Raw genomic sequence first — 25,308 nt, 5'->3', positions numbered from 1 at the left:
AGAATAACTTTTCTTCGTCAAATTAAAAATACAAGATTTATAAATGAAAATGATGTTGGTATCCATAATATTGAGAAAATTCGTCAAATATTATAATTTTTTATTCCAAACAACATTTTAAGAACAATTTTCAAATATTGTGAAATACATAATACATAAAGATACTTTTTACTGATGAACTGTAGTAGTACTTAATTAAAGGGGAGGCTGTATACTTACTCGTACAAACCTTTTGAAAGTTATTAATACATTATTGCTTTAAAAATATACTCAAATTGTATTTTTATACATTTATTACACATATGATTTTATATAATAATTAAATTCACTATAAAATGTCATTTATATTTTATTAATAGCTAAATAATTTAAAATTTAGTTTGACATTCACGAAGTGTCAAACTCAAATGTAAATAATAACATTTGCTTTGCTTAACAAATTCAGATTAAAAAAGTAGCCTACTTCCTAATCAAAGATTTCAGCTGATGTTTAGTGCGTGGTAGGAAATAACCGGATTGTGACGTCACATTTTAGATTCTGAGGTCGATTATCTCGAAGACGGTTAGAGATATCGAAATGCCGTTTTCAGATTTGGATTCAGAAGACAAAACTACATAAGAATCCATCGATACATCTGCTCTAAGTATTGCAGGAGCGGCAACGCAATAACACACAGACTTTTGCTAATTTATAAACGAAAAGCGTTCGTTGAAAATACTTATGTATTTCACAATTGTTTTCCGCTTAAATTAAATGTTTAAACTGTTAAGATAGTCGGAGAACTAAAAGCGGATTTTGGTCGTGATAAGTAGTATAGACAAACTATACAGGGCTATGTTGCATTAGTTGTGTACATGACTTTACCCAACGGGCGGAAATCAGAGTGAGGGACTAGGGTAGTTAAAAGGGATCAAATTCGCGGTTTTTATTATTTTTTTTGTGACGCTCATGATCGAGTGCACCAAAATTTGAGAATAAGTAGGTGATAACGTAATTAAGTAAAATCTCCAGAGGCGGAACGCAGAGTGGCCGACAATGGGGGCAGGGGTGAATATAAAAATGATAAGGGGTCTTTTGTGACGTTCGGGATTGAGATAGTGCACCAAAATTTGGGAATAAGTAGACCATGACATAACAAATTAAAATCTTAAGAGACAGAAACCAGAGCGGCGGAAGAGGGTAGTTATAAGGCGTCAAAGTCGCGGTTTTTATTATTTTTTTTGTGACGCTCATGATCGAGATAGTGTACCAAAATTTGGGAATAAGTAAGTCATGATGTAGCTAAGCAAAATCTCAACGGGCGGAACGCTGCGTGGGGAACAAAGGGTTGGAGCAGGGGTGAATATATAAATTATAAGGGGTTTTTGTGACGTTCGTGATCGAGATATTGCACCAAAATTTGGGAATGTGTAGACCATGACATAACTAAGTAAAATCTCCAGAGGCGGAAACCAGAGCGGCGGACGAGGGTAGTTATAAGGGGTCAAAATCGCGGTTTTTATTATTTTTTTTGTGACGCTCATGATCGAGATAGTGCACCAAAATTTGCGAATAAGTAAGTCATGATGTAGCTAAGCAAAATCTCAATGGGCGGAACGCTGCGTGGGGAACAAAGAGGTGGGGACAGGATTGAATATATAAATTATAAGGGGTTTTTTGTGACGTTCGTGATTGAGATAGTGCACCAAAATTTGAGAATAATTAGACCATGACATAAGTAAGTAAAATCTCCAAGGGCAGAAATCAGAGCGGGGGACGAGGGTAGTTATAAGGGGTCAAAGTCGCGGTTTTTTTATTATTTTTTTTGTGGCGCTCATGATCGAGATAATGCACCAAAATTTGGGCATAGGTAGGTCATGACGTAACTAAGCAAAATCTCTAAGAGCGGAACGCGGCTTGGGGGAGAAATGATTGGCGGCAGGGCTGAATATAACTGCTGGCTCGGCTCGCCAGCCTGATCGACGCGCGGTTTTGAGCGACGAGCCGGGTAAAAATTAAACAAACTGACGAGCCGCGAGCCAGGCTCAGAGCCTATTTTACTTCAAATCAGGCCCGAGGCATTACACAATTTTCGGGCCCGTAAATATGATTTAATAATAATAATAACTTTTTTAAATGAATTAATTACTTAATAGAAATATAGTTGCATTAAAAATCTAAATTTTTATTAACAATAAATAAAATATATATTTAAACAATTAAACATTGTTTAATTGCAGTGTGTCGCATTTAAGATAAAGACAGCTCTATATTTCGGCTATCAAAATAAATACAGATTTGAAGTTTTGCACAGTCGTACAGGTTAAAGGTTCACATTTTTTAAGATACTGAACTGAAATTTAAAATTTTATTTCGGCCTACTGCGAATCCACAAACAGGGTGAATTTTTTATATTTTGCTTCGCGTTATTGGAAAAGTTATTTGAAAAAGTACTTCCAAATCTTATTCTAACCCCACATACCAAATTGCATGAAAAAGTCACACTTTTAGTTTTCACAGTATTTGTAGTCAGGACCCTAAAATTCGTCTGTCCTGAGTTGCATCTCGAACAAGCCAATTTTAAGTTTAGAATCCTGACTGCAAATCATATAATAAAAAAAATAAAGTGCGAATTTATTTATGAAATTTGGTATGTGGGGTCAGAATCATATTTGAAACACCTTTTTCAAATAAGTTTTTTCGATATCTCTAACGTGAAGCGAAATATCGAAAATTTACCCTGTTTGTGGAGTCGCAGTAGGCTGCGTTTAAAATTTAAATTCAGCTGCGTATTTTAAAAAATGTGAACATTCAACCTCTATGACTATGCAAAACTTCAAATTTATATTTATTTTGATAGCCAAAATAGAGGGATATCTTCATCTTAAATACGACACACTGTATACAGTGATAAGCACGCTAATAACCGGCAAAATAGCTCAAAAGATAGAAAATATAATACATTGCGAAACAAAAATAGATGAAACTAATGGAGGTGGAAATTATCGTTATAAACGTATTAATTAACATTACATTACATAGTTTCCCACCTTTAGACGTCTGTGACAGAAGTATTTTATAAAATTCTACTGTCACAGTGACAGTTGTCATACTCCTCTGATACGTCTAAAGGTGGGAAACTATGTAATGTAATGTTATTTTAGACGTTGATAACGATAATTTCCACCTCCACTAGTTTCATCTCTTTTTGTTTCGCAATGTATTATGTTTTCCATCTTTTGAGCTATTTTGCCGATTATTAGCGCTCTCATCACTGTATATGTAATTTCCTTTTGTAAATAATTTGGTTGTTAAACCATAAAAGAGACCGCTCTTGGACAAAAATTTAATGGTTGCTATTATTCGTTGAAGAACGTTTCTCCAATGTTCCTTTCCTTCTAAATAACTTGTTCCCATTAACGTTACAATTTGTCCTGCTGTACTACCTTGACTAACGTACCAATTGATGAAATATGTTCAGGAGATCGCTCATGTTGAATAACCTTGCTATTGATATTTTTCCAGATATTATACCTATCGAAAGTTAGAAAAACAATAATTTTCGTGGAAATCAGTTTACAAACGTAACAATAAACACGGCTACATTTAGGACTGTACACTAATTACTCGCGAAATATTTTTTCACTATTAGTTTTCATTTTATAACAAATTGCATTTTGCAAATGTCTGGTTTTATTATTATCCAGTTGTGTAATACATTCACTAATTTTATTAATACATATTATTGATTCGTTCGATTATTTATAAGATACTGTTGAAATTCCAGATTTAAATGTTTTGGCCAATCCCCTATATCGCTTGGAAAAGAGTTATTGATATTGTCGTTTGCTATAGGAGATGACGGAGATGTATGTACTTGTGACAGGTGAAGTCGCTTGAAAATCAACAGTGGAGTCATCATTTATCATTTCCTGTTCGTAAAATGAAAGAATGAAAATTTGTTTTATTATTGCAATAAAAATTTTTTTGGTGATCTTTCCGGGCCCCAGTATAAAGCGGGCCCGAGGCAGCTGCCTCACCGGCCTAGTGGTAAAACAGACCCTGGCCAGGCTCGTCGGTATATAAAACCGCGGTATTGCAATGATACACTGGCGAGCTTTACCGACGAGCCACAAAACTGCGGTTTTACTCGCCTGTCGATCAGGGCCTTAAGGATAAGATGCACTGATCACAAATACCTAAGTACCCTTTCAGACTAGGACACTGGTGTCTAACACCGGTGTCCGCCACCGTGCAGCAAAGCATTGTTTTAAATGAACGACTACAGACGAGTGTCTGGCTGATTTTAGTGGCTCATGCTTTGCTGCAATTGAAAACCGGTGGCTTGGTCTGAAAGGGTACTTAGGTATCAAAAGGATTGATCTGTGATCTGTGTAATTCTGTGCTATTTTGTGCTTTGTGCTATTCACACAAAATCTAAAGTTTAGTTTTCTAATGCTGAGGACATAAGTCTTTAATTTTCTCTCTTATAAGGCCTTTAATCTTTAATTTTCTCTCTTGCTGGATTCCTTAACAAATTTTGCTACTTCAGCTATTGTGTCAAATATTTGTCTAATACAGTAAACAGAGCATGATTTTGAAATTGACAGATTCAAGCAGTGTGAGGCCCAGTGCATAATAGCATAATATACAATGCTAAAGGCTGTTGTTTTAAAATTCACGCTTGTACACCACGTAACTTTCCTGACATATTACCTCAGCCGTCGTAACCTTGCTCACAAAGATTTGAAATATCTAGCCCTATAATAGAGTATTGGTATTATAACGCTTGACAATGTCTAAGTCTCTGAGTTCACGTATTATAACGCTTGATAATATCTCTCCAGTTAAATGCTGCACGGCTAGTAATCTTAAAAAAAATCTTCTTTTAAACAGTACTTCCCTTTGACTACATATCGCACACATAATGTTAATGGTTCATTCGAGATGATGTCAGTTGTTTCATCTACCAAAATATAAAAATATTTGCTTCACTTAACCGCTTCAACAATTTTTTTCTCAATAACAGTACCAGAACAGTCTATGAGGTCATTTTTCGCGTCATTTTTTTTATAAGCGTTGAATTCTTGAGAGCATTTTTGAGATGGTGTTCCAGAATCTGATCACCTGTAACAACTCTATATTTAAGAAGTTCCTTTCGTTTGAATTATTTATTGATTCAAACGATTCTATTTCCAAATTAATAGCATCATCATCTCTGTTTTTACAATCGGAGCAAGTTTCACTCGATTTTCGTTTATGTAGGTACTGTTTTCTGTTTTCTACCTGAAGCTAATGTTTTCTGTCTTACCTTCAGACACTTTTTTAAAGCTGCTACATTTTAATTGAGCCGTTTTATGATAGTTATTATCAGAATGGCTCCTTAACATTTCACACGCTTTCTTGAGCTTCCGAATTTCATAGTAAAAATATAGCATATAAAAAAAATTAAAAAATGGTGTATGTATGAGGTCTATGGACCCAGTACAAGCAGAGTTACAGCTAATAAAAAATAGGTTCATATTCGTCAAATTCCAAATCGAATATTTCAACGTGAAATAACCAAAAAATGAAACAATTTTTGGGGAAAACTCATTACAACTTTTTTTAAAGTTTTTAAAAAAGACTTTATTTTTGTTTTTTTTTTAAGTTTCTAGCAACAAAAGTAAACAACTTACGCTCAAAATAAAGCAGGTCTATTTTTTTTGGTAAAAAAAATCGGGAAAATCACCCCTTTTAAATATCTCGCTTCACAAGTTGATTTACACGTGTATGTATTGTTTATATGATCTGTAAGTTTCGTCGGTTAAAAGTGCTTATTTTTGAAAGAGCTGTAGTTGAAAGGGCTTGAACGAGTCAATATTCACGAGTGTATGAAAATTTAGAAACACCAAATCTTTAACAATTTTTGTCTTACTGAAAAACAAAAATCCAGAGGGTTCAGAAACTCAAATCCTACATTTTTTTACTGTTTGAGTTTTTTGGTATCGCTAAACATTTTTACGTTATGTTGATAAAAGTTTTTTTCCAAAATTAAAAATTAAAAAAAATATTTTAATACCTAATTAAAAAAATATAAGCACTTTGAACCGATGAAACTTAGAGATCATATAATTACATCACAATTAACGCAACTTGTGAAGCGGTAAGGATTAATTTCATTTAAAATGCTAATCAAGGGTGACACTCACTTCCAGGGTAAAAACACACATCGGCACAATATCACTTTTTTCTTTGACATGTTAGCTATGTGTATCCCAAATTCCATGTCAATCCAAGCGGTTTTTTTTTATTTAGAGCAAATAGAGTGAGTAAACTTACTATAAAGTATAAAGAGTTATTTTTGCAATAATTTATTAATAACAAAGTGGTAATGTGGTTTAGGCTATCACGACTAGTGGCAATGGATTTAGCGAATAAAAGTACTACGAAAAACACTACAAACTTGCTGTAGACAGCGCATTATTTCGACCTTTTCGGCGAATACACAATTATTTTGTTATTAACAAAATAAGAACATATTTTGAGTAATCGTGACTAGTCGCATTCGATTCAGCGACCAAAATACACCAGAAAAGACCTTAACACTATCAATTTCTTTAAAGGGCTTATAATAATAACTGGAAAATACCTAATTTCACCATAATTTGTTAATAAAAATAATTAAACGGGTTAATATTTGGGCTTCCAGACCACTTCCATTGGATTCAGCTACCCAAAAAACCTATAATACCACCATCATATCACGGCGAGCTAGAATTTCCCACGGACCCCTTATGTTGTGACTTGTGACTAGACTAAAACTCACAAAACATTTCAAATTAATTTTACTGTTGATGAAATTATTGGTTTCTAGGCCTAGAAACCAACGACGCCGTTCAACCCAGAAGCCTGGTGAGTTTAATTTTAATATTAATTAAACTAAAAGGTAACTTTGACTATAAAGTGTAAAAAGTGTGTAAGGAACTGTTTGAAGTGACATTGACAGTAGAGAAAAAGGTAGTCGATTTTCAAAGTTAATTAATTAATTTGTTGTGGGTCATGACCTTTTGGTTAATTAACTTTGAAAATCGACTACCTTTTTCTCTACTGTCAATGTCACTTCAAACAGTTCCTTACACACTTTTGACACTTTATAGTCAAAGTTGGCCTAATATGGTTGATTGAGGTTTTGGTAGGGTTTCACCATGTTCCCATAGGCTATATCCTTTAACATCGGCGTTTAGCCTGTTTAATATTATTTTTAAATAATGTTAAATGAATTTTAAATTCAACCACTGTTTGGTTCTGGGGCTATTTAGCAAGTATGCACGTAAGTAATCTAACCACACTTTTTTAGCTTTTAAAAATTTCAACCATCTTTCAATTCTAATAGTGGGATTACCTATTTTATTGTAGATTCACTGATGATGGACCGATAGGTCTGAAAACGTTCTGAATTGGACATATTTTATTGAATCCATTGGGATTTTTTAAGTTTTAATAAATATACCAATTTACATAGAAGTGGTTTTACTTCTTGTTAGAGTTTTTTAATATTAATTCTTTTATTGATATTGATTTTAAATAAATATCGATAAGGAATCTATCCTTTCCCAAATTAACGTACTCCTTTCTAATTTGGCTACACCTTACTGAAGATGGGCCAACAAATCCGAAATACGTATATACGGTTACCCTCTATCATTTTATATATATTTCCTTTTATATTCACATTTAATTTGCGAGTTTTCACCAATGTTTTTTTTTATTTTTTCTTATAATATATTGTTGTAGAATTGTTTTTTAAATAAAAAAAAATATAGTTCATCATTTAAAAAGAAAATTAAATTTATATCAAAGACTATTAGATCATAGATTCTCATCCCAATCATATTGAAAAGATGGCGGCGCGTGATACAACCACGTTAACGACTGAGTTAAATAAATTAAAGAAAAATGAACTAATCGACATAATTGTGACGTTAAAAGTACCAGTGAATGTTGCAAATCCACAAGTGATTACCTATATAAATAAAATTGGTGAATTTATAAACAGCAAGAGCGACAATAAATCTTATGATTTGGTAGATAACATAACCTGTTCTCACTGTGACACATTATCAGACAGGACCATTACCATTAAAAAGGAACTTGACGCTGTAAGTAAACTTACATATCATCTAGAAAAAAGGTGCCAAGAACAAGAAGATCTAATTTTTCTCCTAAAACAATTAAAAGAGAATTCAGATTCACCAAAGATACATACAACGCCATCTACTAGTAATATTGCGAACTCCAAAACACATTATAAGACTAATTTAAATATTGCCGAAAAAAAGAAAGAAGAACACAAACAAAACTTTATGGGCAGAGCAGCAAAAAGTGAACTGGTAATTACTCAGAAAAAACCTGACGTAAATAAACAAGGGAATTCCCAAACAATAACAAAAACAGATGTTTCGAAAGGACTGCTTTTTGAACAAAGCAGATTAAAAATGGATCAGTTCATTAATTTAGTAGAGGACGAAAAACCTACTAACGATAAAATACCTATAAATGAAGCAGAAAATGATCAAGAATGGAAAACTATTAGGCCTAGGCAACATCAGTTTAACGGACGAAGAAAAATTATAGTAGGTAGCAATAGAAATAGCGATGAGGTTAAGGGTGTTCCAAAAATTTCAACTCTACATGTTACAAGAATTAATAAAGAAACTACAACTGACTCTCTAACCCAGTTAATTAAAGTGAATTTTCCTGAAGCAACATGTGAAATGATTCAATCGAAACATCCAACAATTTATTCATCTTTCAAAGTAAATACAGGGTGCGCCAAATTTATAACAAAACTAATGTGTATCAAAGAGGTCTATAATTTAAAATTATTTTTAATTATACAGGGTGAGTCAGAATGACGGTATGAACCAAAGTTTTATTTTTTTAAATGGAACACCCTGTATATTAAATCATTTTTGAATATATTATTTAAAAATTTAAAAAATTTGTATAAGGTCTTATAGGCCTAAAGTTAATAATTTTCGAAATATTTACATTTTTATTGAGAAAAATGGTAATATTTATAGGGTTGTGGATTATGTTTCCAAGGAAATAAAAATTTAGGTGATAGGTCAAAGTTTTTAAAATATAGTGTTATTTTTAAATAATTTAATATTTTTTACTTTTAGCCATAAAATATACAGTGTGATCACTATTTGCAAATACAAAATTTTCTCATTTTTTTTAAATGGGACACCCTGTATATTAGTTTTGCGTTTGGTAGTAAATATTAAAACCTTTCTTTTGGTATAAGGTTGTATGTACCTAGCATGTTTCGTTTAGTAGATTTTTTAAAAAAATTATAGATTTTACGTTTTTGCGGATTTTTTATTTAAAAATTTTTTTGCAAAAAAAATAATTATAATCTGGTTTTAGAAACATACACAAAAATATAAAATATGAAAATAAAAACGTAATTAAAGATTAAAATAAATCGTATGCTAGTACAATTCAATTGAATTTAATAACTTTAAATTATTTTACAAAAAATATTTTACCATATTAATGAATACATAAATTAGTTACTAAATTAAATAAACAACCAAATTTTAAATCAATCGTAGTAATTCTTCTACCGCAGCAACTTTCCTATACCAAATTAATTGTTAGTTATATTGTATTTACGAGTAAGATCAGTTAATAACTTTTTAATTTACCTACATCTTGAGAACGTATAAAGTATGCTTTGAAACAAATGATCGTTATGGAAGTATATTAAGAAGTAAATAGTATCTATGTACCTACTCGTGTCACAAAATCTGGTAATAATTTCTAATGGTTTCGCCCAAAACAAATGTCATATCCAAAAATGTTTCGGTTAAAAAATTAAAATTTAAAATAAAAAAAATTGTTACAAAAATTTCAACTACAAAAGTATTCCCAGTTTTTGTGACACCAGTAAATACTATTTATATTAACAAATAATTTGGATGATACATTTAACATTCATTTGTTTCAAAGCATACTTTATAATAATTTTTATATTCTCAAGATGTATGTAAGTAAATTTAAAAGGTAAATTAAAAGTTTAACTAAATACAATTTAACTAACAATTAATTTGGTACAGGAAAGTTGCTGTAGTAGAAAAATTACTACGGTTGATTTAAAATTTGGTTGTTTATTTAATTTAGTAACTAATTTATGAATTCATTAATATGGTAAAATATGTTTGTAAAATAATTTAAAGTTATTAAATTCAATTGAATTGTACTAGCATACGATTTATTTTAATCTTTAATTACGTTTTTATCTTCATATTTTATATTTTAGTGAATGTTTCTAAAACCAGATTATAATTATTTTTTTTGCAAAAAAATTTTTAAATAAAAAATCCGCAAACACGTAAAATCTATAGTTTTTTTTTAAATATCTACAAAACGAAACATGCTAGGTACATACAACCTTATACCAGAAGAAAGGTTGTAATATTTACTACAAAACGCAAAAGTAATATACAGGGTGTCCCATTTAAAAAAAATGAGAAAATTTTGTATTTGCAAATAGTGTACTGCAAATAGTGCACTGTATATTTTATGGCTAAAAGTAAAAAATATTAAATTATTTAAAAATAACACTATATTTTAAAAACTATGACCTATCACCCAAATTTTTATTTCCTTGGAAACATAATCCACAACCCTTTAAATATTACCATTTTTCTCAATAAAAATGTAAATATTTCGAAAATTATTAACTTTAGACCTATAAGACCTTATACAAATTTTTCATATTTTTAAATAATATATTCAAAAATGATTTAATATACAGGGTGTTCCATTTAAAAAAATACAACTTTGGTTCATACCGTCGTTCTGACTCACCCTGTAGAATTGAAAATAATTTTAAATTATAGACCTCTTTGATACACATTAGTTTTGTTATAAACATTTTTTTGTATATCTCATAGTTTAGCCGTAATCAAAGAAGACCAGAGGTTTGGCGCACCCTGTATATGTTCAGGGAACTTCAACAAGGCCATGAATCCCGAAGTTTGGCCTCACGGAGCTGTTGTAAGCCGTTTTTTTTACCACAAGAAAAAACAGACAGAAGAAGCTCAGTTTTTGATCCAGATATTACATTATTAAATATCCCAAGTGTTAGTCAGAAGACTGGTTTTAAATTGGATAAGTTAGAAGTATTCAATTCTCCTAATTTTGACACAGTTGGTAAAAATGCTTCAACTATCAATCAAAAAAGTTTTGGCTTACTTCATCAAAATATACAATGTGTATCAACAAGCATTGAAAAACTAGAGTTCTTCCTGCAGTGCGAAGATCTACATAATGTATGTGTCTGTTTAACTGAGCACTGGAAATCTAAAGAACAACTAGAACTACACAATATAAATGGATTTTCTCTGGCTTCATCTTTCTGCCGTGATCAAGGGGAACATGGAGGGTCTTCAATTTATGTGAAAGAGGGTGTGGTTTGGAAGGAACGTTCTAATATATGTTCTCAATCTGAGAAATATAATTTTGAAGTGAGTGCTGTGGAAATAGACTATTGCCTTTTTAATTGTGTTGTGTTGTGTATTTATCTGTCTGGACGTGGCTCCATTGATGTTTTTATGTCAAAACTGGATCTAATACTTGATGTACTAGTCTCCGAAGGTAAGGCTATAATAATAACAGGTGACTTTAATATAGATTTCAAATCAAATTCACTAAGTAAGCAGAACTTGGTAAATGTTTTAGATTCTTATGGCTTAACCGTAACTGTGAATGATTATACAAGAGTAACTGCAACTAGTAAAACTCAAATTGATTATATTGCTGCAAACATAAATCACCAACAAAAAACAATGGTTGTGAAAGGTTTTATCTCTGATCATCGTGAGCAATTGTTCCAATGTAGCATTAACACAGACAATGATGCCTATATATTCATCCGTTCATATAGTGAAAGGAACATAAATCATTTTGTTCAAACCCTTGAGTCAACAAATTGGTCAGAGGTATTTAATACAATTTCTGCTGAGGATAAATCATTAGCTTTTTTAAATACTATCCAAAATTACTTTCGGTCCCATTTTCCACTATGTACTTAAATGTAAACCTAAAAAATGTACACGTTCGAATTGGTTTACGCAGGAACTGTACAATTTAAGGGATCAGCAAAACTTTTAGAAACGATCTGTCAGCAAAATAGTAATCTTAGGCCAGTCCTTCATTTAGCAAAGACAGAATATTCAATTAAATTAAAAGCAGCAAAAAGTAGTCACTTCATGAGACAGTTAAACGAATCATCAAATAAAATGCAATGTATTTGGCATTTAGTAAACTTAACAGTCGGGAAACAAAACAACTCAAAAGTACCTAGTAATAATAATAATAATTCAGCAGACAAATTTAACCACCATTTTGCTGAAATGGCTCCAAAGTTACTTGCCGCTTTGGATCCTACTAAAATAGGTGGGTTTACATCAGCATCAAAAAACCGTAATAGTTGTTCTATGTTTTTATATCCAACTAACCCACAGGAAATAACTAGTATAGTCGGAAGTTTTAAATCCAAACACAGTTGTGGTTTTGATCAGATTTCCCCTAAGTTATTAAAACAATGCATTCACGCTCTCGCAGATCCACTGACGGATATTTGTAATGCCTCTTTTCAACAAGGAATATTTCCTAGTATGTTTAAACTATCTATTGTAATCCCTTTATTCAAAAGTGGTGATAAAGATAACCCTAACAACTACCGTCCCATAAGTCTCTTATCTGTATTTTCAAAGATAATTGAAACTCTGGTTTATACTAGAATAAACGCATTCCTAAAAAAGCATAGTGTCTTGCAATTTTCAACATGGTTTTACATCTTCTAAGTCTACCACTACAGCTCTTGCAAATTCGTCAGCTTAGTGTTGGATGCTTTGGACAGACGAGAGAAGGCATGTGGTTTATTTCTCGATTTGTCCAAGGCTTTTGATACTTTGGATCATAATTTGTTGCTAACAAAACTTGAGGGGATTGGTATTCGTGGTGTAGTTCTAAAATGGTTTACTTCCTACCTAGAAAATAGAAGACAAAAAGTAAAGATAACATCTAATGGACTTGTAAACGAATCAAACACATTGGCTATCCATTATGGTGTCCCTCAGGGTAGTGTATTGGGTCCTCTACTTTTTATAGTATATATTAATGATATAGCTTTGGTAACTAACATACTGAGTGGAGTTAACATCATCAGTTATGCGGATGATACCAACATTCTAGTCACAGCAACATCCGATCAAAATTTGCAAAATAAAACTACACAGATACTATCCACCATCAACAGTTATTTCTTATCCAACAAACTAGTTTTAAATGAAGAGAAATCAAAGTATATGATTTTCACGTCAAATAATTTATTAAACCATCAAGCCACTATACAAGCAGCAATAGATAAAACAGACTGCACGAAGTTGCTGGGGGTCCTGTTAGACAGTAATTTTTAATGGTCAAACCACATTTCTAATTTGAAATCCAGATTAAGTAGCGCATGTTATGCATTGAGAATTCTTTCACGTCTCTTTAATACATCAATATAAAAAACAGTATACTTTGCCCATTTTTACTCAATAGCCAAATATGGCATTGAAGTCTGGGGTTGTACCTCTGAATTAGAGCAGATATTCGTACTTCAGAAAAGAGCTATTAGGATAATTTATAAAATGAAATTTAGAGATTCTTGTAGAGGCATCTTTAGACAAAACAATATTCTTACTATTCCTGGTCTGTATATATTTTCGTGTATAATGTATTTACATTGCAAAATTTATGAATTCAATAAATTTCAATTTAACCATGTTTAATCAACAAGATTCAGAGACAATCACTTTATGCTTCCACAACATCGTTCTGTTTTGTTGGAAGGTAGCACACATTATGCAGCCATAAGTTTCTTTAACAAATTGCCAATAGATATACGAATGAATTTACATCAGCCAAACTTTCGGAGGTGTGTACATCAAAGCATTTGTGAGCTAGAGCCATATTCTAAAAATAACTTTTAAGTATGTTTTGTCGTATTTATTAATTTATATACTTTTGTATGTCTGTAACTTTGACTTGTCTCATACATGTACTTTGTACAATGTCGCATGTGATGAATAAATTTGACTTGACTTGAATCTAATTTAGCTATTAAACAGTGTTTCGGGAAAGTGAAGACGATTAGTGATAATGATTCGACGAAGTGAATGGGTACACTAACAAACAATTCGGGATTAGAAAGTGGACATATCGTTTGGCGAGAACAATAATATTTTTAAAATGTTTCCGGGAAGGTTAATGATGGTAAACACTTTGTTTTAGTTTTTAGAAGTAAAAGTAGTATGTAGGAAAAAACTAAGTATGATATTTCTTAAAATTTGACAAACTGGAAAGTTATATACAAAAATATTTGGTTCAGAAGAAATGGGTATGAAAGGTTTTGAGAGAGGCGTGTTTTTGATTGGGTGGAAAAGATCGGTAGAAGGGATAGGAAGTTGGAGTCTGAATTTGCGAGAGAAAAAGAATCACTGTATAATGGATATCTGAAGAGAGCAGTCGAGTTTTCAAAAGTGAGAAATCAGTGTAAAGTGGTGTGATCGGCCATTGCGAGCAGAATCAAGTTCAAACCAAATTGTCGACCGGTTGAAAAGTTAATTTTTCTGGTCCGAGGGAGATTCTTTTGTTTTGTCTAGAACGAGTAGCTTATTGATATCTATTTGCACAAGATATCGAGCAAGGAGAAAATTGAGTAAGAGAATTCGAGCAAGTTCCTGTGTGCTGTTTTGGAAACAGTTTGGACGAGAGGGACCTTTTCGCAACATCCAGAGAGTACGGTGGGAGAATCGAGAAGCACGCAATCCAGAAAAAGAGGAAGTGAAGAAACAAAAAGGTTAGTCAAATCATTTGTCGGAATGGAGAGAATTTGTTTATATCAAAACCATATTTGCTTATTTGTTTATTGAACATTACTATAACGCAGTTAGTCATTTCAAATTTAAGAATTCAATTTAAATGAATAAAAGTAAATTATATTAAATTTAAAACTTTTGTTGTTAAAACAAAGAGATATCAGAATTAAAGTTTGATTTATTAAGTAAGAAATTGTTGCAACAAAGTTAAATTTAGTATTTTTTAAATCATATGTAGACGGCTTATTTGGTAAATGAATAATATATTACAATTATATGATATTGAATGTTTTTAATTTCCCTGTTCCATCCTGGAAGAAGTAAGCAACTAGAAATACTAGAAGCTACAAATCATAGGTATTGTATCAAATACAAAATTAGCCCTAAGAATAAAATTTATTGGAATATTTAAATCGAATTTAGCTTTGTTTTACATAGGCAGTGATTAAAGTAATTGAATAATTAATTAAATTAAGAATTTGCTAATCAATCTAAATAAAGAGATAAATAGGCTATTGATTAGGTTCAAAATAAGAGAGCTAAAAGGCACTACAACGTTAACGGGATTTTATTGTCTCATATAGTCACTGGACCTTTAAGTTTGAAAAAACCGCGGAGTGCTACCATTTAAATGGGTGCGTTTTTGAGAAATGGGTGAATTAGTCCCTAGGCACAGGGTGAATTAGGGTGAGTGCTATGCACTTTTGGTAAAAAGACGTCTAAAGGAAAATTGTTCCAGGTTAAATTTACTATCGAAATATTACATTTTAAAGTCAAAAATATTTTTATTTGCAAAAATATATTCAAAAGAAAAGCAAAAAAACAACACGAAAGAAAGCAATTTTGTTTTTTGCCCCATAACTTTTTTCCACGGGGATATAGGTATAGACATTGCTTTAGCAAAAATGATCTTACATTCTTTCTCTTTAAAATAACGTTTAGTAGAAGTCTCTAGGGTTTATATTTACCGAAATGGGATTTTTCAAAATTCGCTGCTCACAGCATTTTTGGGCCATTTTCCCCATTATTTCCCAAGCATTGTTCTGTAACTTTTTTTTTACGCATTTCTAGGTATATGCAATGGTACATTTCTTAGAAAGAGGAGTCAGCTACCTTTAAAATGGTCTATCGTATAAGGTTGCTTGACTATTTTGAAGCAAGTTCTGCTTTTTCAAAGTTTTATACTTTTAATGATTTTTGATATTTTTTATGATTATTTTTTTAATTTCTCATTATGACTTTTTTTCTTGTACATTTAGAGATATACATTGTATAATAGAAAACAGCATATTTTCTTTACTTTAAAATGGTGTATTCCAAAAAATCTAGGACTATTTTTAAACAAGATATCCGTAGGATATCCAAGAATATCCATAATTGGACAAAAATTTAAAATTTTTTATTTTTTGTTTTTCACTGAGAAGAATATAATTGCATATTGTAATATAATTTTTAATTCCAAATAATTTTTCTTAATAACACTTTTCGATATTGTGAAATATAAAGGTACTTTACTCCTGACCAAATTCATATTTTTTAACATACCTCGTACACTATTAATAAAATTTTATATCTGATGATTGCATTTTAGGTTTCAGACTAGGCAGAGCATTTTATAAAGAATAACTTTTTTTCATAAATTAATACTAAAACAGTTTTCCATATGGTTCCAACTATTGCATGTGTATATGTCACACTTTGAAAAGGCATAATCAAGTATATTCAAATGGGAAATAAGCCACAATTTTACCTAAAAATGATTTTATTAACGTTTCGACGCCCAAGTCGGGTGTCGTTGTCAAAATACAAAATAATACTAAATAAACAAAAATGTTGTTGCTTAGTAAAAAATTCTTCTAATAATTTATTTAATCTGACTCATTTATATCTAATATATTTAATATTATCTAATATATTTAATGTATAATACGTGTCTGAATTGCCGATATAAATGAGTCAGATTAAATAAATTATTAGAAGAATTTTTTACTAAGCAACAACATTTTTGTTTATTTAGTATTATTTTGTATTTTGACAACGACACCCGACTTGGGCGTCGAAACGTTAATAAAATCATTTTTAGGTAAAATTGTGGCTTATTTCCCATTTGAATATACTGGATTATAAAAATGCCACAAGAAAATAGCTTCAGAACAACATTAAAAAGGCATATCTTGTTTAAAAATAGTCCTAGAATTTTTTACAGTACACCATTTTAAAGTAAAGAAAATGAGCTTTCCTTTTTATCACACAATAAATATATACCCAAATATACAATAAAAAAAGTTATAATGAGAAATTTAAAAATAATCGTAAAATATATCAAAAATCATTAAAAGTGTAAAATTTTGAAAAACCATATCTTGCTTAAATATAGCCATACGGCCGTCTACAATAGAAAATCTTAAAGGTAATTGACTTCTCTTTCTACTAAATGTACCATTGCGTATACCTAGAAATGCGTAGAAAAAAGTTACAGAACAATGTTTGCGAAGTCACAAGGTAAATATCCCAAAATCGCTGTGAGTGGAGAAATTTGAAAAATCAGATTTTGGAAATTCTAAATCACAGGGACTACTACCCAACGCCATTTTAAAGAGGAAGGATTGACGTTTTTTTTCTGTGAAGCAATGCCTATACCTATATCCCCGTGGAAAAAAGTTATTGGGCAAAAAACAAAATTGCTATCTTTCATGTTTTTTTCTTGCTTTTCTTTTGGATATATTTTTGTAAAAAACATGTTTTTGACTTTAAAATGTGGTATTTTGATAGTAAATTTAACCTGGAGTAATTTTCCTATAGACCTGTTTGCACTAAATGTGCATAGAACTCACCCTAATTCGCCCTGTGCCTAGGGACTAATTCACCCCTTTCTCAGAAACGCACCAATTTAAATGGTAGCACTCCGCGGTTTTTTCAAATATAGAGATCCAATGACTATATGAATCAATAAAACCCTGTTAACGTTGTAGTTCCTTTCTAAAATACGTAATCAATAGCATAAAAGTAGAGCATAACAATATTTATTCAATAAGAGTACGCCATTAGCCTTATTTGACTTTATCTATTGTAAATAAGATTTTTAGGTGGTTGTTAATAAATTACGCTATTATAAAAATAGTGTTTTATTTAATATACTCGTTTGAATAATAATATTGAATGTAAAATAAATAAAAAATACTTCTAATTAATTGTATTATTAAATTTCCATAGTATTCATGCGAGTTTGGTACATCATTCTTTCGTTCATTAGCATCGGTTTCATCATCTCCATATTGGTCATTTTATCAGACATCATCCTTTGGTTCATCATTTCTTTGTTCATCATTTTTTCATTCATCATTTGCTGGTCAATTTCTTTCATCATTAGGGGTACTTGTTTTTGAGCCATCATTTTTCTTGTCATCATTAATTGTTGGTTTATCATTTGGTCTTCCAACATTTTTTTGTTCATCATTTCACGTTTCATCATTTTTTCTTTCATTATGTTATTATTAATCATCATTTTGAGGGCCACCATTTTTTCGTTCATTGTTTGTGGAACTCCTTGTTCGGTCATCATTTGTCTTCTCATCGTCATGTTTGGGACCATCATTTGTTGATTCATCATTTCAGGTTCCATCATTTTTTCATTCATCATCATATCAGGTTGCATCAATTTTTGGTTCATCATTTGTGGAACTTCGTGTTCGGACATCATTTCTCTTCTCATCCTCATGTTAGGGGCCATCATTTTTTGATTCATCATTTGTTGTCCCAACATTCTTTTGCTCATCATCATGGGCATCATCATTTTTTCGTTCATCATTTCGTTATTCATCATCATGTCTGGTTGCATCATTTTTTGGTTCATCATGTGTTGGGGCATCATCATTTTTTCGTTCATCATTTCGTTATTCATCATCATGTCTGGTTGCATCATTTTTTGGTTCATCATGTGTTGGGGCATCATCATTTTTTCGTTCATCATTTCGTTATTCATCATCATGTCTGGTTGCATCATTTTTTGGTTCATCATGTGTTGGGGCATCATATTATTTTCCATCATTCTTTGGTTAATCATGTTTTGGGACATCATGTTGTTGTCCATCATTGATTGCATGTTCATCATACGTCTGTCCATCATTTCTGAGTTCATCATCATTTGTAAGGGAACTCTGTTCATATATTGTTGGTATTGTTGGGGGTACATCTGATCACGTACCATTTGGTCCATCATTGACATTTGTTGTTCCTGCATTTGTGGCTGTCTGATGTTAAGCATAAAGCGGGCCAATGGACTCATTTGGTTTTGTTGGTACATTTGTTCCATTCTTGGTTGATAAGACATTTGTTGGTAGTACTCGGGGTTCATGTATCTTTGTGAGAGCATATATTCTGGATAGTATTGTTCTTCCATCATATTTCCTTGGTACTGATTTTGTCTGACTTGTTGAAGGCGCATTAATAAGCGTTGCATTGGGGTCATGGTTTCCATAACATTTTGGTTCATGTTCCTACAATAAAAAAAATTTAATATTTTACGAAAATTATATTGTATCTGAAAACTTAATTATGTTATAATGAGAAAGACCATAAAGATATAGCCCCATGTATTTCTTACGCGGAAGTGGCGGATGCCACTTCGTACTGACTAGGACTAGAATGAATCGTATATCGGCAGTCGAGTATCCACTTGTACGCGAGAGGTTTGGCAATATTGATCTCCGTAAGCGTAATGTTCTATTCTTAACTTGAAATATATTTGAAAATATATGAAAAATAGTCATATTTTAAACGAAGTTTTGAATATGAAAAAAATACCCTGCCAGTGGATTCCACGATTGCTGATCATTATCTAAAAACATGATCGATTGACCACTTCTCAGCAGTGTTTGGACCTAGTGCAATCCATCGAACTTTTGCTATCGAGTGGTAACAGTTGATAAAATCTGAATCCACTACGGTAAACCAGAGAAGAGAATGAACGCACGGCAGTGAAGTAAAGCCGGTAAAGGTGCTCCGAAGAGGCCAAGAGGAGCTCAATATGTCAAAAATGTTTTGGTCACTATATTTTGGAATTACAACGGCCTAATTTTAATTAAATATCTTGAAAAAGGTAAAACTATGAATAGCAAATAATATTGTGCATTGGAGATATTAAAACCAAAACTCAGTGAGAAATGGCTCCATATGAAGAAGATATCAAGTTTCTCCAAGACCATACATGGCTTCCAAGAGCGTTATAACAATGGCAAAAATTCATGAACTAAGCTTCGAATTCCTGTGCCATCCAGGTTATTCTTCTGATTTGATCTCCTCCGATTATTATGTGTTCCCAAGTCTGAAGAGAAGGCTCGTAAATAAAAATTCGGCTCGAACAAAATAATAACTGACGAAATAACACCTATTTTGTACAGGTTTTAGAATCGTATTATTGGAACAGAAAAAGGAAGTTAAAAAATCAGAGAAATTGAGATAAAAAGAAACTGTATTGAATAAAATTTTCTGTAAAATCATATTTTTCGATTAAAGGAGTTTTTGGTTATAAAATTAATAGAAAAACTTAGCAAACGGTAGTGATAAGATTATCAAGATTATAAAAAATACGAATATCAATACAGTCATATTGATTGCAAGCGAAAACGATACAAAAAGAATTATTGCAGTATTTTGATTGGGGATAATTAAAATCGTAAGTTTTGTTTACCTAAAAATTTATATATTTAAAACATTAATGTAAAATATCTTAACCTACTGCTTCAAGGTCTGGACAGTAAACATCTACAAGGAGAAACGACAGCAAGCATTGAAAAACGTTTTTTTTTATTTCGTCAGAAGATAGAACACGAAAGAAATCATGGTATAATGGTATTAGTGGAGCTGTATAATATCACAATCGACTTAGATGGAAATAAGATCGAAAGTGTCAAAGAGTATACAGCGTGTCTACTTGAGTTGGAAACATATGGGAAACTTTTTTATTATTAATTTTACGAAAAAAAGTTATTCTTTATAAAAAGTTCTGCATGCCCCAAAACCTAAGATTCAATAATCAGATATCAAATTTTCTGAATATTATACGAGGTATGTCAAAAAATATGAACTTCGTTCAAGAGTAAAGTACCTTTATTTCTCTCAATATCGAAAATGCTTATTCTGAAAAGTTGTTTGGAAATAAAAACTAAGCTCAAATATGCAATTACATGCTTCTAATTGGAAAAAAATATTTTCCAAATTTTTCTCAAATTTATTGATACTAACTTCGTTTTGATTCATTACACATACGATAACTCTTTTATTATTACTTTTACGAAAAAAAGGTATTCTTTATAAAAAGCTCTGTAGGTCATAACGCCGAAGATGCAACCAACAGATATCACATTTTATTAATTTTATACGAGTTATGTCAAAAAATATGAATTTCACTCAAGAGTAAAGTACCTTTATTTTTCACAAAATTGAAAACAGTTATTAAAAAAGTTGTTTAGAACTAAAAACTATGTGTCAATATGCAATTACATCCTTCTAATTGAAATACTGTGAAATATAAAGGTGCTATAATATTGAGCGAATTTCATATTTTTTGACACACCTCGTATAAAATTAATAAAAGTTGATATATCATGGTTGTGTCTTAGATTTTAGACCATGCAAAGCTTTTTACGAAGAATAACTTTTTTTCGTAAAATGAATAATAAACGAGTTATCATATTTGTAATAATTAAAAACAATGTTGGGTATCCTTAAATTTGAGAAAAAATTTTTTTTCAATAAGAAGCATGTAATTGCATATTTGATCTTAGTTTTTAATTCCAAACAACTTTTTATCATAAGAATTTTCGATATTGAGAGAAATAAAGGTACTTTACCCTTGACCGAAATTCATATTTTTTGACATACCTCGTATAATATTCAGAAAATTTGATATCTGATGATTGAATCCTAGGTTTTGGGGCATGCAAAACTTTTTATAAAGAATAACTTTTTTTCGTAAAATTAATAATAAAAAAGTTTCCCATATGTTTCCAACTCAAGTAGACACGCTGTATAATACCTATGTCACACTATCAAACTAGGCAAACAGAATCAAACGGCAGAGATCACTTCGAAGAATTCGAATGGGCTGGGCAGCAGTACGAAGACTCAGTGTGTGACGATAATATAATTTTATCGTCTAGGGTACGCCGATGAATTCAGTAAAACATGTTTTTGTACTGTTTCGAACGATATAAAAATCGGATCGAAAAGCCTATTTGATTATTATTCTTGGAGCGTTGATCGAAGAATAATAGACAACAGCGAGGTACTAGAGGTGAGTTTATGTAGGTAGTATTTCCCGATTATTTTCCGCTGTCGTTTTGGCGAGCTGAGCGGATCCGACAGTTTTCTTCTTACCTATCTTTTTACCTATCCTTAATGAGCGGTGATCATATATCCTTTATATGTCTTTTCAATCCGGCGAGGTGAGCGGGATCTCCTTTCTCCACTTTCTTTATACATTCATGTCGTATTAATAAAAGCAATTCCTATTTCGCGGGATCGTCAAAATTATTCATTCATGTACAAAAATATCGTCACATCGGCCCGAACAGTAAGCTCGATGCGCAGAAATTATAAATATATTTTATTAACGAACTTGATGAGTAATTAAGGCTAATTATCTTATCTTTTGTTTATTTTGATTCCAAATAAAAATGTTTTAAAAAGCGAACTCTTTTTCTTCGACTGATACTTACCTGGAGCAACAACAACGCAACGACCTCATTACAAGTGATGTATCGAAAAACAAAAATATACCAATAAATCTAAAGAAAAGGTGATTTAACAGTTGTATCCTACCAGTTATGACCTATGGAATGGAGACCATGACACTTACAGAGGTACAATAGATTGAGAACGACATAGAGGGCGATCGAACAAGCTATGTTAGGAGTATCTCTGAGGGAGCATATATGAAATGAGGGTGTGCGAAGCAGAACGAAGGTGGAAGATCTGATTGGAAGAATTGCCCCAATGAAATGGAACTGGGTAAGACACGTGGCACAGAAAACTAACGAAAGTTGGACGAGAAACAAAAACGATGATTAGACGACATCATAGCAAAAATGGGGAGAAACTGGCACCAAATAGCACAAACCAGAAAATAATGAAGGACTCATGGGCAGGCCTTTGTCTAGGAGTGGATGCAAGCAGGCTGAAGAAGAAGAAAATGATAAAAAATATGCTTACCAGTATTGTTGAACTTCCATACCATTCATGTGCATTTGCATCCTTCTTAATTCGTTTTCTGCTTCTTCAACCGGAACGACACCACTAAAATAGAAGAAAAAGTTGCATAATTACATTGAAAAAAAAAAACGTATTAGAGAGAAATATGTATTATATTACTGAGGAGTATTGTGAAAAGTGAAATGAAAGAGTAAGTATGAAACTGTGAATATATATTATGTTGTAAGAAAAGAAGGTTAAATTCTTCTTATAAGAATGATTTTGAGATTTAATACAAACATTGCAACGAAGAAATAGTCCAGGCTGTATTGTCGCCCCCGTTAGGTAAATTATTCCAATTCGATTTTTTTGCACAAACTTACTCAAAAAGAGGTCCTTATAACAAATCAACTGGGTGCCAGGCGGTACCGTGGTCGAAAAATTGTTTAAACAATTTTTTTAATCAAATTTACAAAAACAATTTTTTTTACTTCGTACAAATTTTTTTAGATCATTTGAGTCATTCGGTGGAAAAAAGATATCTTGTGATTTTTCTCTAAAATTGATTGTTGTTTAGGTATACGCGATTTAAAACTTTAAAAATTCGAAAATGGCCATTTTCAATGCTTAATAACTCGGTTAAAAATTATTTTATGAAAGTCAGAAAGTGGCCAAATCAAAGTTTAAAGCTCCCCCTACAAGATCCGGCAGAAATTTTTGTCATTATTTTATTGTCTTTATTACTAAGCTGTTATTTTTAATTATTAACAATGAGCGTTAAGAGCGTATTGAAGTGGCCGTCAATGTGAGTGAGAGTGAGATCGAGATCCACCATTGGACGGCCGGAATGGTGCATCTCTTTCGCAGTCACCATTGACGGCCGCCTAATACGAGCTTAGCGCTCATTAGTATTAAATAAATTTAACCGCTTAGTAATACAATAATGACACAAATTTCTTCAGAATCTTGTAGAGGGGACTTTAAGCTTTGATTTGGTCACTTCCTGACTTTCATAATAATAATTTTTAAATGAGTTATTAAGCCTTAAAAATGGCTATTTTCGCGTTTTTCAAATTTGAAATCGCGTATAACTCGGCAACAATCAATGTTAGAGAAAAATCACAAGAGACCTTTTTTATTCAGAATGACTCAAATGATCTAAAAAAAATTGTTTGAAGTCAAAAAATTATTTTTGTGAATTTGTTTAAAAAAATGTTTAAACAATTTTTCGACCACGGTACCGCCTGGCACCCTGTGGATTTGTTATAAGGACCTCTTTTTGAGTAAGTTTGTGCAAAAAAATCGAATCGGAATAATTTACCTAACGAGGGCGACGATACAGCCTGGACTAAAAGCTTAATAACTATAATAAAATAAATAAGATAACTCACCTAACTTCATGCATAACTTCAATTCCATCTTTAAGAGGAATAACAACATCTTTGGTCATCACTTCAGGTTTCAAGTCTTTCTTCATGACATTTTTGGTGTCATACATGGTCATCATGGGTTCTTCAACCATTTGGTTATCCAACATGCTCAATACGGATAGGACCTTTGGATGTAAGACATCATTTTGAACCAACAGTTTGATCATCTTCATGATTTTACCGTAGGTCATTGAATCTACTACATCATATTGGCTGAAAATACCATCCAAAACATCCATCTGGGTGTAAACTTCTCCCAAGTTCTTGATGTATTTGGTGTCCAAAATATTTCTGATGTCTACATTCTTATTGGTGATGGGTTCATCCAAGTCGTATACAATTTTACTTGTGGAACCTTGCTTGAGTGTGACTGTGAGTCTCTTTGGGTTGCTTAAACTTCTTCTGATATTAATTTCGTATTTGGTGTTCAGGAGATTGATGCCACCATCGTCGTCCACTAAAACACCGACGCTTAAAGTGCTGACGGCACAGCAACAAGCCACTAGCGCAAAGAATACCAAAACCTTCATGTTGATGCACGGTTAGCGAATGTACGCTTTCTCGTAAATCTGGGGTGCTTTATATATCAAAAAGTTCAAAAATGTTTACTTGTTTTTGAATGTGTTATCAACCTTGAAAAATTTTGACGGGCAATAACGTATGTTTAAACTATCTTATTCAAAATATGTTTATAATATTCTTTAATGGATGTTTGATAGTAGTCTCCAAATAATTATTTCAATAAATAATTAATAAGAGGTCAAAAAGTCAAATTGCCTCATTATTG

The 25,308-nt window shown here is 31.7% G+C and overlaps 1 protein-coding gene across 1 annotated transcript; it reads right to left on the bottom strand.

Annotated features, from left to right (window-relative positions):
* Window positions 1-18,010: 18,010 nt before the first annotated feature.
* On the bottom strand, window positions 18,011-25,089 carry LOC114328785 (PAX-interacting protein 1). The gene is made up of 3 exons (XM_028277742.2): window positions 24,483-25,089; window positions 23,113-23,196; window positions 18,011-19,397 (listed from the first exon to the last, which is right to left on the bottom strand). The coding sequence occupies exons 1-3, from the start codon at window positions 25,049-25,051 to the stop codon at window positions 18,101-18,103; spliced, it is 1,950 nt and encodes a 649-aa protein (XP_028133543.2). The 5' UTR covers window positions 25,052-25,089; the 3' UTR covers window positions 18,011-18,100.
* Between the last annotated feature and the right edge of the window lie 219 nt (window positions 25,090-25,308).

Source organism: Diabrotica virgifera, chromosome 3 (assembly GCF_917563875.1).
Source record: "Diabrotica virgifera virgifera chromosome 3, PGI_DIABVI_V3a".
Classification (NCBI taxonomy): Eukaryota; Metazoa; Arthropoda; class Insecta; order Coleoptera; family Chrysomelidae; genus Diabrotica; species Diabrotica virgifera.
The sequence above is the reverse complement of the archived record's forward strand: the minus strand, read 5'-3'. Positions and strand labels throughout refer to the sequence as shown.

Coding starts and splice junctions, on each gene's coding strand:
- LOC114328785 (XM_028277742.2), bottom strand. CDS start 25,051: ATGAAGGTTTTGGTATTCTTTGCGCTAGTGGCTTGTTGCTGTGCCGTC. Junction 23,197..24,482: donor GAAGTTATGCATGAAGTTAG/GTGAGTTATCTT, acceptor CTTCTATTTTAG/TGGTGTCGTTCCGGTTGAAG. Junction 19,398..23,112: donor ATGGAAGTTCAACAATACTG/GTAAGCATATTT, acceptor TTTTTATTGTAG/GAACATGAACCAAAATGTTA.